Source organism: Stegastes partitus, unplaced genomic scaffold (genome assembly GCF_000690725.1).
Source record: "Stegastes partitus isolate 25-593 unplaced genomic scaffold, Stegastes_partitus-1.0.2 Scaffold374, whole genome shotgun sequence".
Classification (NCBI taxonomy): Eukaryota; Metazoa; Chordata; class Actinopteri; family Pomacentridae; genus Stegastes; species Stegastes partitus.
The window spans coordinates 182,499-200,501 of NW_007578105.1; the positions used below are offsets into that span (position 1 = coordinate 182,499).

The window sequence follows — 18,003 nt, forward strand, 5'->3', positions numbered from 1 at the left end:
CTGATAACATTACATACGTGAGGTGTCAGAACGGAGGAATGTATGGCTCAGCCGGGTAAAGCACAGAGATGTGAAAACTGTTTGAGGCTTACTTTGCTGAGGTGAGCTTGGACCTTAGAAGAGCAGGGGTTGGAGGTCACGACATCAGGGAGCCTTAAACGGTGATAAATGAATGCAGCACATGGCCTGTGTCAGCCAATCTCTCCAGGAGCAATAGTGAAGGCAGAGCCAAGGCACTCCTTCTTTCTGCTCCAGAGTCGACTCCGAGCTCATTGAAATTCACAATCCGTCTCTTAACCGAGAGCACCTGGCAGGCGTGCGCACAGGCAAACTCGCAACCTCACACAACCTCTTGCTGCTGCCTCAACCAGGGACTGGAAAGCCACTGTCTGTGCATTCATAATCAGTGCAGCTGGGGCTGTGCTGACCTGTGGATGCATATTTCTTGCAGTTCACTGCCGATGCTGCTGGGTGGGAACCCCACAAGCAAGCTCAGCTGAAACGGGAGCGTCAGTTTGATGGCGCTTTCATTTGTCCTACCGTGTTACCATTTTCTTGTTAATTCCTGTGTCCTGAATGTGTGTGTCTTCCAGACCTCCACGTGGAGCCCCTTCCTGGCTCCTCCCTCTCTACCCAGGAACTGATGACCAGACTATGCTTCTTATTGGGAGAAGCAACGCCCAGCACTGCTAGCTCTCCTATGGAGGACAGGAGGGAAAAGAAGGTAGGACAGCATATTGATTTGCTGGACCCTTGCTGTCATGATGGATGGTTTATGAAACAACCTCCTTTTTTTTAGCATTTAGATTGTCGGCAAGATCTTACTCCTTTTATTAACATTTAAGTGTTTCTTACTAAAGATAAGTTGATTTTTATTTAAAATGCAGGCAAAAATTGTGTTATATACTATGTGTGATTTAACCACTCTAATCCCCTTTGGGAATATATATATCTATGTATAAGGGAACATTATTATTTGTGTTGCTATGCGTCCACAGAGCTTCATTGTCATTCCCAGTGTCCTATTAGTTTAACTCCTTATGCAGAGTTATTGTACCAAATTGCATTGCGCCTATGTCCCTCCATCTCTCTGCCTTTGCATTGCTCAGCCTTGGCCCATTTTCTCAGCCTCATTCCACCACCTGAGCTCCAGATTCAGTCAGTTTCACAGAGATAGCAAGGCTCATATGAGGAATGTGGGTTGTCCTGGCTAAGATAGATGAGGCTTTGGTATAAAGGGAATAACAGTGAGCTGTTTAAACTCTGTTGCCTTGTCTCACTACAGTCTCTATGTTGCAGAAATGTTGCATCAGTAATGAAGAGACCTGAAATGCACGTGATCAAGTAAAAGGATAAGACTCTTTTTTTTTTGTGAGATCAGTTTTGAACATCTTACGTTTCACTGCCTTTATTGGTAGAAGGCAGTTAATATACAGTGATATGTTCAGGTGTCAGTGGTACTTTAAATATTTTTTTGAAAGACAAGTGAATAATACATACATGAAAAAAATGTTTTTTCTCCAACAAAGAACATAATTTAAAATACCACAACAAAAACACAAACGACAGTCTTAAAAAAATACCTGCGATAAATAATGATGTCTATATCAGTCTCCCCAAAAACTGAATAAGCTCCATAAACATATAACGTTTTACAGAGCGACTATAGTAACATGTGCTTGGCATTGTGTATACGCCCGTATATATTTTCTTTGCTCTTGAAAAGTGGACTTGTGAGTTCAAGGATCTTATTCAATAGATGCAGTTCTGCTCAGATCGAGCCATGGTAACTGTTTTTGAAAAATAATCTCTGCTTTTTTTCAACCTGGCTCTTAGCTCTGCAGATTTTTCCACCATAATAGACTTATTTTGCTCAAAATGACTTTCTATTTTGCTTTACTGTAGAGCTTTACATGCATTTGCTCCAAGGTGCTATTCAAAACACACACACAGTACTAACTTAAAAATCAACTGATGTGCGTTGTTTTGACACAGCAACTCACACTGTGATTGTACAGTCATCCAATGTTAGATTTCCCGTTTAGTGTGATTTGCATATATTATGGTATTAGGTGTGTAACTCTAGCTAGTGCCATCATTCAGACAGTCTCATTTTGTATTAAATGGATTTTTGGTGTCGTACTTATAATTATATGTTATGTATACATCCTGGTGCCAGTGAAAAATGCTCACAGTTTATTTTATCTTTGTGAAATCGGCTGCGTGCAGAAATGCAGAACGGGTGCACGCTGACTTTTACAGTAAATTGTAAATGTCTACAGTAATTGATTTAGTTTTGAGCACAACCAGCCATTGTTTCTGAAAAGCTGTGAAAATGACAGCCAGGATGAAAATAACTGGAATTATCCTTTCAATTCCCATCTGCATGCACACTTAGATATAGTCAGTCATAATCAAACACAACAGTGTGCATGAAGGCAAACACTGTCATGCAGAGTGAAGAACTGTTAAAGGAGTGGCAAGTCACAATGTTAATTCACTACCCTTTTGAAACAGAAGAACCCCACCTAAATGTTGTTCTCTTATTTTCCTCCTCCTTATCACTCACAGTGTTGATCACTCCTTCCCGCTGTCTTCATATATATATTAACTTTTTCTCATTCTGTCTGTGTTTTGGTTTCAGTGTGATACCTCCGCCCAGGGGGGGAGTCCCAGCTCCACTCTGACCTGCAGCACTGCCTCCCCCTGTTCAGAGAGCCCCTCTTCCACCTTGAGCACCAGTGCTGGAGGCCAGTCTTTACCCCAGCCTTTACCCTTACCGTCCCCCCACTGCGGCTCCAGCATCAGCCCCAGTGGAACCCTGTCCAGCCCAGCATCCAGCCCTGCGCCCTGTCCTGCTTCTGGGCTCACTGCTGGGTGCAGCCCTGGGCCTCCATCTCAAAGCCCCACCTCAACCCTGGAGAGCAAGGATAGTGGAATTATAGGTGTGTGTTGTTGCTGTTTATCTTCTGGAAATCCTGTCTAAGCTTTAAAATGATGTGTGTCCACATCATATGAGTTCAGATTGTTTTTTTACACTAGGTGAAGCATGTCCAATGAAAATGCCTAGCCACGCATCACTAGAATTTACTGAGTGAGACTGAGCAAAACAAGCATCACTGGCCCATTTATCTTGATATGGAACCATTTGCCTTATCGGAAAACCCAAACACGATTCATCTCTGAATTGCTTCCTAGATGCTGATAGGAAGTTAGATGCAACAGTTGTAAGTCATTGTCAAATGTGGACCCCTACCCCACAGCGAGCTTCTCTATGTTGTCTGTGCCACTTCAGCCTTAAGGCTTCAGCTCCCTCCTGTCAAAACTGGGACACTGCTGTCTTTGTTGCTTATGGGTCTGATTCTCCCAAAATAGGACACTTTTTTCTCCTTAAATAGAGTTTTTATTTATAGTTGAATACAAAAAGCCAAAGGGTGCATCAACTACAATAAAATTCAGTGGTTGATGAGTTTTGAGTGAACGCCTGGTAACAGATAGGTGTATTTTCCTGTTGACTAAGTAAATGTGTTTTGTTGAATTTGAGGCTGTTATGGTTCTTCAGTAAATTTTAAGAAAAAGTAAGTTAACAGTTGCATGCTGGATGTTCTTTAGAAATAGGATTTAGTTTACTTACTTCATATTTTATTTGCACTGCTCAGCAACCATCACTAGTTCATCTGAGAATGAGGAGCGCAGCGCCTCTAGTGAGGTTCTGACTAAGGACGAAGGCCCTGGGGGCGGTGCTGGTGCAATGGGCCATGCAAGCGAGGACCGCCATCCTGGGCCAACCAGGGACAATCTGACAGTCCAACCAGATGAGGCCTTACCTAGAACTGACATCATGGAGCCCAGAACTCCACCAGCACCGAAAAGACCACTCCCACAGCACCATTTACACAGCACTTCTTCCCTTGCGATGCCCCGTCCCAATTCTGTGGCAGGTGAGTTGACATTTTTATGTTTTTCTATTATTCTGTCATTTACGGAATAGTTGTATTTTGAGAGAGATCCTGGAGAATATGCTTGTTCATTTTCTTGATGAAAATTTTAGGAATCTGGCGCGTGTTAGCTAAACTTACTGGAAAGATTGGAAACAGAAGTAAACAGTTGTCTAAAGGGAATAAAAGCCGCCTACCAGCACCATATAAAGCTCACTAATTAACACGTAATTCCTAGAGTCTTGCCATCACCTCGAGGTTGCTAGTCAACCAGCGGAGTCTCCAATAAGTCACTGTTTCCGGCCAAGAATTGGTCCCACACAAAAAACCCCAATTAAACCAAAATGTGTCATTTTTACACTTTCATTCTTGTACATATTAAACAAAATGAGACATAATTAGGGATGTAGTGAGTGAGTAGTGAAAGCTTCCATTATACTAGATGAAGTAGGCTAATGAGAGTATGAATATGACAGCTGTGACTCGTGTGATTAATTAATGGACTGATTAATATTGACTGAATGGCATATTGATTGAATTGATTGTTGACTTGACATTTTCCAACTACTCATCCAATGCACTGAGAGCAGAATTTGCAAAATCTCTGTGTTGCAGCACTCAACTTAACTGCACCATGTGCTGGTGCTCTACTTACCACTGAGGCTGGATACACACAGTGAGCAGTACCAGTTAAATGTCCTGGGAGGCCTCCAGTTGTCATAAAAATACCCCCCTCCCTCTCTAGTCACGATCTTTGGTAGCGCACAAGGCTCTTTTTCTTCCCTTAGATGTCAGTTCATTTGTGGACGGAGCAAAAGAAAAGATTCCCCAAGGAGTGGATTCACAGTAACGCCTGCCAGTTTCTTCTGTCAGCTGGTGCTTTCATTTAAGCACTCTAGATGAAATTCAGCATAAAGATGAAGTGAGCCACATGTAGCTGCTAAATTTTTAGTCCACGCTCATGACAGATTAGACCGTCGAGTAAGAATGTACATGTACATTATGATACAAATTATTAGATGAAATCAAGTTAAACTTTGATTTATTCCTGGATGGAAATGTTTGTTGTCATAGCAGCAGCATTATCATCCTACAATGAAGAAAAACTGCCTGCAGATCAGAATATATTGAATGAGCAGACATTTTCTAAATGTATGTTCCACTTTTAAAAACAAATTTTAAAATTAAAGCTGTCTTCATAAATGTATTACGTATGTATTATTGCGTATAATTTATTACTCATAACGGAAATGTAGAATAACAGCACATTAAACATAGGCAGAACATTGAGAGCTAAACAAATGAAAGCACAATATGCAGATTATGATCTGTGCATAACCTGTGTATTTACATTATCTATTGCAGTGCAGATGTTCAGGTTTAATTTTGCAGTTAGTCAATGCATAATTCAAAGTTCAGAATAGATGGAGGCTTCATCACCTTATGTGACTATGTGCACTGTCCAACTGTCATTAATGTGCTCATGGACAAAATTTGTTTAATGGATGGTTACAGTAGTTAATGTTCTCAAAGTGTCCTGAGATAAATGCTGGTTGTTGCAAGCACAAAAACTGAAATGAGACTCAGGCCATTTTTACAGAAAGTATTGTACAGTATGATGGGTGCTGGCGAAAAGAGTGCCAAACGAACAAGTCAGAGGCTGCATCGTTTCTGCATTAATTACTGTGTTGTCTGTGCTTTCAGTATATATTCCTTGTATTTAAACTAGCAAGAGTTCACTCGAGAGTGGGGTCTGAGATGCTGCAGTAGCAGCCTCTTCAAGTACTTTATCATGTGAGAGGTCAGTGCCACTGGCCTACAAAGGCACCGGAGCATCCTGGTTTCGATTGCAGGACGGTGCAGGAGGTTTTCTGCAGTGGAGGGACCATCATTAAATTCAAATGAAATGAATAGTTAAACATTTTAGAAAATATGCTCATCGTTTTTTTTCTAAAGACAATTTAAAATTTCAGTTTTCTTTACTTCTCTTCTAAACAAATCTGAGAAAAAAGATGGATTCAAAAGTAGTTTTACTTATTAAAATTGGAAACCTTTCACCAGTAACTACGCCAGTAAATGTTCAGCACTGACAAGCGCCACTGGCGAGGCTGCTTCGCCTTTTACAGTTGTTACATGATGTTTGTCTTTGCACATATTAAATCAAAACACTAGGAGCAGCTGTTCAACAACAACAAATAACGTACTGGGCAATGCAACCTCCACAAAATATTTGTGGCATTGTGGTTTATATTTGTGACAGATGTATCTCAGCATCTTAGTCAACTCAAGGTTTTTTGCCAGAGTACCGTGTCTTTGCTGATAAAAAATGCCTTTTTTAATTTGCTACCAGTGTTCCCCTGTCATACAGGTGGGACTAGACAGTGAGGCAGCTAATGTTAGATGCTTTTCAGGTGGAATTGTGATGGGAGCTAGCATGTGAATTCTAAAAAGGACACATAGCGCTCCTATTCCACTGTGTGCTTTTGTCCATGGTGGCAGATAATGATTGTTGAGCTGCCACTTTTAGTTTGAACAAAGTTTTTATAAACTTTACAAAACATCAAGGTCTGTTTGGTGTTGTTCTTAGAAAAAAGGAGTCATTCAAAGCTGCAGGAGGCAGAAATCTGGAAAAGATACACAAAAAAATGCCAGAATCTGAAAATACAGCCCTCATTCTGCAGCTCCATCCTTTCTGTCCTAAATGACTCCCACCGGACGATCACGAACATATGCATGCGCTTCAAACACAAAAAATAGTCAAAATAGTCATCTCTTGCTTTACGCAGCACTTAAACTCTATTCATCTAAATAAAAGTCCTCTATGTAACCCCTTCAGCTGCTACATCCCTTTCCCAAAGTGGACTTTGTTGCTCTATATATCATCCCACCTGTTCTGGTCTGAAAAGGACTGTGATTGGCCAACGTTTCCCATCACTGGCTACGGCCTGAAGCCTGGAAATGCAGCCAAGAGGAGGTCCAGCTTCCTCTCAGACCACATGAGTTACAATATGCTGAAAGGTTATTGTTGAATTTTTGCCCAGTGATGCCACAAAAATTCCAAAACATCCTAATCCATTTTGAAGTGTGTTTGACTGGCCAGCTCATGACCCCAGAGAGCTATTTCTCATCACTAAATGTTATTGAGAAAAAGCATCACAAGCACAAATCTGGATTTCTTGCAAAAAGAAAAATTTGAATTAATCAAATGAAAGTTATATATCACCCAGTCCTTCTGCAGTGATAACAGATCCTGCCTGCTAGTGCCTCTAAAGCTCATTAAGATACATAAGATGTGTATCTTGTTTGTGAAGTCACTTCATTACCTTTAAACACAGCCAGGCTAGTTACTGATGCTTCCAGGCTTTAGCTGTAAGCCTCGTTTAGACTGCACAATATCAGTGCAATAATAGATCACCCTGAAAGATGTAGGGCATATGGACTGAATATATGCGTCACTGCTTTGGATGCCATTTTACGTTCTTGTTTCTGGAAATCAGACATCCTGGGACTTCTACCACTCAGGTCGTGAAAGACAGCATGCTATGGTTGGCCAGATATCAACTTCTACTCTGCCACAGCATGAATATGATATTATAAAAACTCTGAAATGGAAAAATAATGTGAAAATAATCAGAATCTGGCTTTATGTTTAATGCACAATACAAGAGTGGGTTACACATTTAACTCTATGCCAGAAAGCAAAAAAGTAATTCTCAAAATGTAGGACTGTTTAGATTCATTTGAATGGATGCTAGACACATTTGAAGCCAATTTTGCACTTCCTACATCTGCACAAGGATCTCCTGGGGTTCCAGTGACGTAAATTTCAGCCTTTTGCCTAAGTCTGCGGAAGTTGATGGATCTGCATCCCAAAATTTGGTCCACATGAACTCTACACAACAAGGGCAGTAAAGTGCATGTGTGGAATATGTGACGTCAGATCCTCAGCGCACAAATGGAACACGTCCTTCAAGGGGGACTAGAAACTAGTATAATTTAGAAGAACTGTGCCTCTGTGATATTGGCAGCTGTCTGTCTGTCTGTGCGTCTGCAAGGGAGCGTAATCCCAGCTTAAGTGATGCTATCAGGGATGCCAGGGGCTTGGGCAGGGGCTGCACAGTTGACCTTTACAGTGATGAAGGATCAACAGGGGCTGGAGGGTAATCAGCTACACTGTCATCAGCAGGGAACATGAAGGCAGGCGGTGAGTGTGGGACAGGTTGGACTGTCAATGGTGGAGGGATGAGCTGTCCTTGTGTCCCTGTGTCAAACTGGCCGAAAACATGCTTTAACTCGTTCATTGTATCACTGGTCCACTCAGCCATTTGGCCTGACTGTCTTTCTCATCCCACTCCACACCTCCTTCACACTGTTTTGCTGCAGACTGTGCTCCATCCTCTCACTGTGGATGTTCTTTCAATCCTCAGTCCTCCACTCCTGTTGTTGCTTGACAGTTATGTTAATTTTATGCATGTCCCTTGTCCTAAAAGCCCCCTTTCTACCTGTTGGAGGGAAATTTATGTTTTCATCATTCCACAGTATGTTATTTGCTCATCCACGATCTATTTTCCTTTATCATAATTGCAGTGTTCACACTGTAATTGATTTGTCTTGCACCGGGGAGCCTCTCAGTGTCCACTGGGCACTCTACAGAGCAGGCAACATGTGCTCTTAATAGCCCTGTAAATTATAATATTTACAGGGCTCAGCAGCTTTCAACCACACTGCTGCAGGGCGATGGACACATGTAGGGATAGGACATATGCGAAAATATAATCTGATGAGCCAAAGTGAGTACTGTATGTACTGGAGTGTTTTCAAAAAAATAAAAAATAAAAAATGCAAGTTCAGTGTGTCTTCTTCGCTGTTATAAATAGAGAGGACGAAGTGATGATCCAGCATTACACCACGTAGTAATATGAAATGTTAAGAGCACACAAACACATTTCATGTTGTGCAGCTCATGTCTGACTGTTGGATGATTTGGCGATTTGTCCTGATGGAGGATGCTTAAGGATGTTGCTGGCCAACATCTTCAGGCTGTGAATATAATTGCTGCTTTAAAGCTTTAAGCCCTTTTAACAGCTCACATATGTGCAGCTTTCTCAGATGCTCTGAGATTACCAGCAACTGCATTTAACATGTACAGTACATGGAAAGTCAGTCTTTTGTCCAGTGCCTGTCTGATAGGTCTTTCTACTGTATTTTATAGAATAACGTGACTCAGACCTTTTTTCATCCCCCTCTGAAGGGATTAGAGGCAGCTGTAATGCCAGATTTTCAGATTTTACAGAGATTTTTAAAAATATATATTGTATCAATGACAAAGACCAATGAATGAATGACATTTTCCCATGAGTCTCTTTCGGTAGTAATACTGTACGAATGCCATTTGCTGTTTCCTCACATAAATTGAACTATCTTTCCAGACAATCTAATACTCTTAAATAAGAGCAAAAATACATATTCAGAAGGAAAATATTTGAACATGCAAAGACCTCTTATTAAGCACAGACACTTCTAGTTGCAACATCTGTAATCTAGTTAGTTGGTTCTCTGCCATGCCTGGATTCGTAAACCACTTGGATTAGATTCCCCTTCGTTAACAGAGAAAGAGGCAGCAAAGGAACAGCCTAAGATTAGACTGGAACCGAGGTTCTTCACTTTATTTCTCACCATCTGCTCCAAAAACAGGCCAACAGCTGGCCAAGAAATTACTGGACTATACTCTGCATGCTCTCAGGATGATTAGTTGTTGTTGTTTTTTTTCACAAATTGAGCAAAATTCAGTGAATAACAGAAATGTGTAATTCTCTTTTCTTATTTTTTTTCTTGTCTACATTTTCATCCTCTGAACCCCAAGCAATTTCTGTGTGTTTTCTGTTCCTGTCATATTTTTTCTCACTGTGAACTTATTTTTTTACTGCAAAAAAAATCTCTGTGTAATCAGCACAACCATGACTAGAAATAGAGAGAACTGAGAATGTGTTTTGTGCTGTTAAACGCGGTTATGTCATAAATCATATTAAAAATAGTAAAGATTGAGAGTTTATTTACTGTGATTTCTTATTTCACAAAAAATAAAAAATCCTGGACACAACAAGTACAACATTTTTTCCAGTGCCCACTAATGCTTGAAAAAAAGGTGACTTCACAGACTATAAATATTTTATTACTTCATTTTTAAATGTGCTTCCATAATTGCGCTCTGTGTAAGCACAGCCTGCAGTTCAACCCAGTTCAGCCAGAAGTCCTTGAATTTTTGTCACACAACTGTTGGTTGCAGCTGAGTCACTAATGGCATCATGGTTGCACTGAGGAGTTTGCAGTTTTTAGTCTTTTACAGAATCAGCATAAATGGTTAAGTTGTGGCAAAATCTTAAACGAGACATATAAAATAAAGTGATTTTAATAAAGAATCATGATTTTAAGCTTTTTTTTTCTGTATCAAAGTGTAATTTTAGCAGTTCTGTAAAACAACATAGTTTCAAATCTGGGTTTAAGGGGTTCAACAGATTAAAGGGAACACTATGTTCACCGTTTTCTTTTTTAAAAAAATGTCTTAAAACAATGCTCACTTCAGTCAACAGCATGTGAATTGAAAAAAAAAATTCTTTGCAGCCTGTGTAGACAGTAGGAATGTCCAACCAGTAGCTCTTTCAGTGTACACATATGAGCATCTTCAGACTGTTTTATTCTGTTGTGACTCATTATGATGTGCTGCTGCACTGAAACATAAATAGAAATGTTTGTCAAATTTTGTCTCGAGCATGTTTTGTCTACAAATACATCACAAATTGCAGGTAGAAGAATTACATTAGAATTGAATTAGCATCTCTCTGACACAGTGTCAACAGCACTTTACAAATCTGAAATGTTCAGCAAGAGATAGTATCTGTTACAGGACTGCTGTATCAGTTTACATTACGCTGCACTGGTTCTTCTATTTCTCGTGTCGCCGTAAAGTGCTGCATAATGATGCGCTATACAAAAAGCAATTCACTATTGTTTTGTGCAGAGAGCCAAATTTAAGATACAGTGAACTACACAAAGCACATTTTTCCCAATAGCTTGGACTAAAGACTCAGCCTAATGTCTTGAAAACTGCAGAAAGTAAGCCAGGCTGACCTGTAAACTCTGTAGTGTGAGTGGGTGGGTGGATAGGCAAATGTGGGAGTAAAGCACTTCATCTTTTTGTTTCTTGCCCATCAGTGCAACATGTTCTTTATTATTTATCATGTTGGCTTGTGTGCAGCTCATTTGGTCATTGCAGGAATGCGTTTAATCCTGTCATTGACAGCTGATACATTTTTGCATTGCAGCCGGCGATGTGTTTCCACCGATTGTCACAATTTTGGTGTCTTGACGTGTGAGACAACATGAAGCATTTGGTCATTTCAGACTCGTGAGCTTGAGATTACAGGATGTGAGATGAGTTGTTTTCTATTCTTTTCATCTCGCTTGTCTCCTCAAGGTCATGTATCATTAAGAGCAAATGCTGTTTATGTCTCGCGTCTCCATGGATACAATAATTGACTGGAGTATCTGCAGTATGTGTGTGTATCTTTGCACATTTCCTGCACCTCATGCTCTCAAACTTTGAATTCATTCCCCACCCATTTTCTCTTTGCAGCAACAAGCTCCACTCGACTGGAGGATCTGAGTTATCTGGACAATCAAAGGGCTGCTGGGCACAGGAGCTCTGTCCGCAAACACAACACAGCTGGACGAACAAGTGATGACTCCAAAGGTATTTTGTGGCTTCACCTTGGGGTAAAAATCAGTGTGTAAATATAGCTTGTTGCAGACCTTGTGTGGCACGTGTTAACTTCCCCAGTATCACTGCTTAAATGTACCTAAACTCGTTCATTCTTACTTCGCTTTAACTCTGTCTTCTCACACTGTCCAGGGAGATTGGTGCCATTTAAACAAGCTGACATCATGCTAAAACCGCTGCTGTTCGAAGTCCCGGGCATCACAGCAGAAACGCCTTTCGTCGGCCGGGATTGGCTCTTTACACGTCTGGAGGAGGTCCTGAGAAAAACAAGCAGCTGTGAGGGACGCGGTGCTGTCATTGTGGGTAACGCAGGATCCGGAAAGACCGCAATCATCTGGCGGCTGGTGACGCTCAGCTGTCACGGTATGCGCACGCCACAGGGAGGTCCCATCATCCCTCACAGTCCCGGCTCCTCCCCGAAATGTAAGACTCCTGTTTTTATTCCCAGCGGCGTAATTTGCTTTTTATGTGCTGCTCCAAGCATTCCTGTAAGAACACAACAGAATGCTACAAGTTGACTTCCTACATTCTCTGGTATGCTCGAGTAAAGTCAGATTTTTTTGTGAGGTATTGAAAGCAACATTGCTTCTTGGGCAAGAGTTAGTAACTGGGTCACATACTCTTCTTTCAAGTTCTCCCCTGAGGTTTCTCTGCTGATTGCAGTTGTGTAAAAGGAGTGAGATTGTTGGCTTTTTTTTTTTTCTTGTCATGAGTGTCAAGAAAAAGTTAAAAAAAAAAAAGAAAGAAAGAAATCAACCGCTCATTTGAAATGACTTTTTTACTTAAATGCATGCTGAATGCTGGCGATTTTGTAAAATACAATGGAGTACACCTGGTGTTACAAAAATGAGAATGGTCACAGATACGGATTTTTCTTAAAATCACCTGCTTTCAGCCTTTTCCTGTTGTACAATAAGAAATACTGTTCAGATTACAGGCTGGGGGCAAAGCAGTTCAGAAAAAGCAGAGTGGCATTCATTTTTCAGCACATTTGCATTATTTATTGATACCTGTATTGTATGTTGTCATTTGAAGTCAGATTTAACCGAAGGAATATAGCATGAGGTGTGAGTGAATCCAGAGTGCGGGTCACTGCAGTCTTTGAAACAAACACTCACGCAGCCGTCTAATGTGGGTTTTGCTCAGTGTTAGAGTTTCCAGTCTTGCTCACAGATACACTAATTAATTGCAGCAGTTTAATTGTGTTTCTTTATGGGCTTCGCTTCTGACATTCCTGTGCTTACACCTGAGATTTCATCCAACGAGTGTAAATGGCAGCTTTGCGTTTGTTGTTGTTGCTCTGCGCGCCGTTCAGGTGGGGATAGGCAGGCAAAAGCAGCCTCTAAACAGCCAGCCGATTCCCAGCCCAACCAGAGTGCTGCTGCGGGAACGAGCGATAGTACAGCGCCGAGGAAGGAGGCTGTCAGATGCCTAGCTGCCAAGGTAACTGAAAACACCCGCTCACATTATTATTCCTATTCTCGCAAGAGCCCACAATTACAAATTTCTATGTATAGCCTACAAATCTAACCTTAAAGCAATGGTACATCATTTTAGGAGATGCGCTTATTTGCTTTCCAGGTGGAGAGTTTCTCTCATATCTGCCTGTTAAATGCAAGGCCGTTATCTTGGCTTAAAGATGGAAAACAGGGAAACACCAAGCCTGACTCTCTCAAAATCCACCTACCAGCACCTCCACCGCTCGCTAATTATCATATTATATCATGTCTTTAATTTGCATAGATGTGCGAAAAGGACAATTCTTCAAAAAGGACTGTTTCTTGGCTTGGAGCAGTTGCCAGAGAGCCAAGAAAGTTACTGGCTCACAGGAGCAACGTCAGCACATAATCACCCAACAATTGTCATTTTTTCACTTTAGTTTTGGTACAAATTAAATAAATGAGATTCATCATGTTGGTGAGCTTTTTAGGCACTGCTAGGCAGATTTTGTTAGCAGTTCACTGTTTTACCCTGTTTCCACTGTTTGTGCTCAGCTTAGCTATCCAGGTGCTGCCAGGAGCTTCGTGTTCAATCAATAAACAGATGGTATCGATCTTCTAATCTCACTGCAAAAATTCAAATATAAGCATTTATGAAGTTGTCAAGCCGTTTCTTTAACCACTAGAAATGCATGCCAACCTCCAATCTGAATGTAACCTAAGCCTAGTGCAACGCTAAGCCCAAAAACAAATATTATCCACTAAACAGACCTTTAAAGAAACAAGCTGTGGCCAAAATGTCCTGACTTTCCAAAATGTTCTGCTCTCAGAGACTAAAATACCAAAAGTCTATATTTGGTATTTGGTCCTCGTAAGAATACAATATCACATAACTGCATGACACATTTCTGTATATTTTTTATTCTAGGCAGAGCAGACTGCTGACTCACCTGCAGTTACAACAGACAAAAGGAAGAAATCACATTTACATTACAGGGATGCCCTTCGATTTATCAGGTTTCATAGCTGTTTTGATAGCCCTGTTTTGCTTCGTGCACTTCTCTCGCAAGATTTGTAAGTATGGTAATGTGATACGGCATCACAAGCAGTACTGCAGGGAGCTATGACTTTTACAAGTCTTCACAAAAGACTGAAGAGGGATCGCTTCAAAGAAACAAGCACAAATCAGCATTGTTCCTTGTTTTTAAAGAGCCACGAGGCTGCACATCTGTGATAAAAGGGTGTTTTAATGCAGGAGCGCTCCATTTTTGTGCACATGTAAAACATGCAGCTGACTGCATCACACAGATGACATGGAAGCTTCTAAATTTACTAACTTGGCCTCAATAAGAGTTTCCATGGGAACTAGTCAGACTACTTGTGATGGTGAGGATGTATGCTCAAATGTAAAATCAGTGATAACGTTATATGTGCAACACTCCAGGTCGAGGCTGGGATCTGTAAAGCCCTAAGTAAGTACTGGTTAACATGTTTATCTTTCTGCAAAAATGCACTATTCATCTTCTAGCAAAGCAGTTGCCATTCATCTCAATATTTCTATTTATCTATCTATATATTTATGTTCTATTCCTCAGAGTCTTTTACCTTTCAGATTGCTGCCTGGAAAAAGCAACTTGTATTTACTGTTTTAGAGATATTCTTCAGTCATCTGCTGAATGGAGTTTCTTCTATGTTGTGACTCATCTTCCTGTCTGATGTCTGCATATATTTTTTGCGTGCTTATGTCTTTGAGTTATTTTATTGTAACCTTTCTTTTTATAATATCATCTTAGAGTTTTTTTTTTTCCTTTTTATGTCTTTCTTTTATGGAAATGCACAGACAATTCATCTGAACAAACACAAACAGCATCTGAATTTGTGCAGTAGTATTGTTTCCAGTACAGTTTACGGTTCAGCCAACACTGCATCACTTCTTCTGAGTCATTCCTCAGTCAAAGTGATTGAAACAAATGTACACACAGAGCTCCAATCTTTTTGTTTTTTTTGTAAAGTCTCGCAGCACTGATGTTAATGATGAGTTGTAAAGGCATGGATGATTAAAAATCTCTTCGCATAGTCGCTCCTTGTACAAAACATTTATTTTACTGTTTACGTGCACACTCGGTGGCTTGTAGTGCGGACTCTTGTAGACCCTTGTTGTACCCTCACAGACTTGGGTGGATGACAAAATTTAAATTGGCCTTTAGTCTAGTTTCCTCTCAGACCACTTGAATTACAAAATGCTAAGGGGTTAGTGTGGAGTTTTTGGCTAATTGTACCAATAAATTGGTAAACAAATACGGCCTACCTTAAATTTAATGAGCAAACACTTAACAAAGTTTATCCTCAATAACTTTTCACTGGTTGAGTTGTGTTTTTATGTCATGATCTGATACTGAAGCTTGCATTGCACTTGGCGTGATGTGACAGTAGACAGAAACTAAAACAAAGTGCAGGCAAAATGACGAGGAGCATTTTTTCCTTTTTTCATTGACACTTGAAACAAATTCTACAGTGATCTGTGTTTTCACCTCCTGTTCTTCATGCAACAGAAAAATCACTTGGCTCTGTACAATTCTTAAATGTCTCTCCCACTGTTATAATGTGTACGTTTTCCACTATATTTTTTTTCCAGTATTTCTATTGGTACTATTACACTTCTTTAATTTAGACCCAGATACAGATCCCTTTCAAAACAAACACATACAGATAGCAGTGTTTGCATTACACTTGTGTTTTTTCAGCTTTTCACCTTCCTCTTTCTCCTGCCAGGTGGTTGCCTACCATTTCTGTCAGGCTGACAACACCTACACCTGCCTTGTACCGGAGTTTGTGCACAGTGTTGCCGCCCTGCTGGCCAGAGCGCCGCAGCTCGCCGCGTACAGGGAGCTGCTCATACAAGAGCCCCACCTACAAAACACACTCAGCTTGCGCTCCTGCGTTCAAGACCCCATCGCGGCCTTTCGAAAGGGTGTCCTAGAGCCCATAGCCAGCTTGCGCAAGGGTAATGAGGTCCACACACACACTTTAAGACAAATGTGATATTCAAATTTAAAGACCTTTTAAAGTTTAAAATGGCATCTGTTTTAAGGTGGAAAACTGTCTGCTTCCCTCACCCTGCAATTAGGGTGCCTGCTGTCATCTCCTGTGTGAAATAGCCCAGTAATGACTCCATGGTGGGCTCATAGATTATTTTCTTTAGTTAAGGTCAATGATTTGAAACACTGAAGAGTATCAAACAGATGTTTGGCCATTTACATAGGAAAATGATGAGTGTTATTTTTGCCCCGGTGAATCATCAGCATCCAACGGGATTTCAAGGTCACGAATACTTGGGGGAGGCTTTGAATGTTATGGGTGTATTAGCCAGCTCAGTTTCTCATGATACAGTCAGTGGGTTAGATTGATGTGTTATTATGGCCGGGCCCTCCACAGTCTGAGTAGAGAAGTGTTTTGTCTACTCCATCTCTATTAAGCAGGTTAGAAAAAAATGGAGAGCCCTCATGTGAGTGAGCGTGAGTGCACAAGTCCTCGCAGATGCTTTGACAGCTTAGATGATGTGAAACATGATGGATATGTCCTGTTTCAAGCTAATAAACAACGATGGCCTCTGGCCCCTTTCAGCAGAATATAATCAATACCAGTAGTTGGTGCTTCTCTTAACATATTCTGTACTGGAAAACAAAGATTCACCAGTTTTATCCATAAAAGGCTTAGGATGAAAACCACCACACATCCTTTCTTTGATTCCCTATTATGTGCTCTTTGCTTGGCAAATGAATTAATGAAATATGTGCAATGATTTATTGTGCTTCAGCCTCTGTTTGTGCTCTTCTTTTTTTCTTTGTGTGTTCAGAGCGGAGGCTACCTGATGAAGAATATATTATACTGGTTGACAGTCTTAATGAGGCAGAATTCCATAAACCAGACTATGGAGACACCATTGCTACCTTCATCACCAAAATAATCTCCAAATTCCCAATCTGGCTCAAGTTGGTGGTCACGGTCAGGACTGGCCTGGTGGTGAGTGACATGATTTACATTCCAGCTTTACTGTGACATCTAAACCACCACACACCTGTCTTTAAGGCTTGGTGCACCCACATTACACTTCATTTATTTCCTTTCTTATCTCTCCTGACATTCCGCCTTGTTGCTAGCCTTGCTCAGTAAAATGGAAGTGAATGGAATTTTATTTGCCACTGAAATACTAGCAGCATTACATGAAAAAATTCAATAGCATAGTTATGCCCACACCTACGTCGGCTTTTCTCTGCGGGCTCTTGTTTCTTCAACTTATTCATTCAGTTTCGTTTCGGCGCTTTTTGTAGATGCCTTGTCATAAACTGACAAATTGTTCAGGATCTTCTTATAGATGTATTATGAAAGCCTGACAATGGACTTCAAGTTGCTGCTTATTCCTTTTAATCAAAATTATTCACTGAACGGATCCACCAAAAAAAGGGTTGCCACCTCGTGGTTGCTTCCATAAGTCTGTGTTTTCCTTCCTTGCTCCAACCACTGAGTCCCATTCAGTGATTGGGATTACTTCATGCATAGAAAAATAACTTTTCTAGGGGTGAGGTGTCCTGTCAAAGGCTTTACAACTATGTTTTTTTTTTCAGTGATGGTCTTTGGGGAAAATCCTTTGGGAGCACAACGTATTTTTTGGTGCAGAATCACAGTTGGCCACCTGCTGACTGGTGACACTATATTCTTAATGCGGATTGAAGTGCTGTTTCTGGAAAAAGATGTTGCTCTTGAATTATTTAAATCTTATTTTTCCACTGCTTTCAGTGCTTCAAATAAATTTCCATTCATCTCAGGATGTAGACTCTTGTGTGTGTAG

General features: G+C 40.7%; 1 protein-coding gene across 1 annotated transcript in view; it reads left to right on the plus strand.

The window, feature by feature from the left end:
* LOC103359460 (protein TANC1-like) overlaps positions 1-18,003 on the plus strand; it is a 38,230-nt gene that overhangs the window by 4,853 nt on the left and 15,374 nt on the right. The window contains exons 4-11 of the mRNA XM_008284802.1: positions 594-724; positions 2,645-2,945; positions 3,660-3,941; positions 11,572-11,688; positions 11,848-12,138; positions 13,031-13,158; positions 15,927-16,158; positions 17,011-17,177. Coding sequence (XP_008283024.1) covers positions 594-724; positions 2,645-2,945; positions 3,660-3,941; positions 11,572-11,688; positions 11,848-12,138; positions 13,031-13,158; positions 15,927-16,158; positions 17,011-17,177 — 1,649 coding nt within the window. The remainder of the gene's footprint in view (positions 1-593; positions 725-2,644; positions 2,946-3,659; positions 3,942-11,571; positions 11,689-11,847; positions 12,139-13,030; positions 13,159-15,926; positions 16,159-17,010; positions 17,178-18,003) is intronic.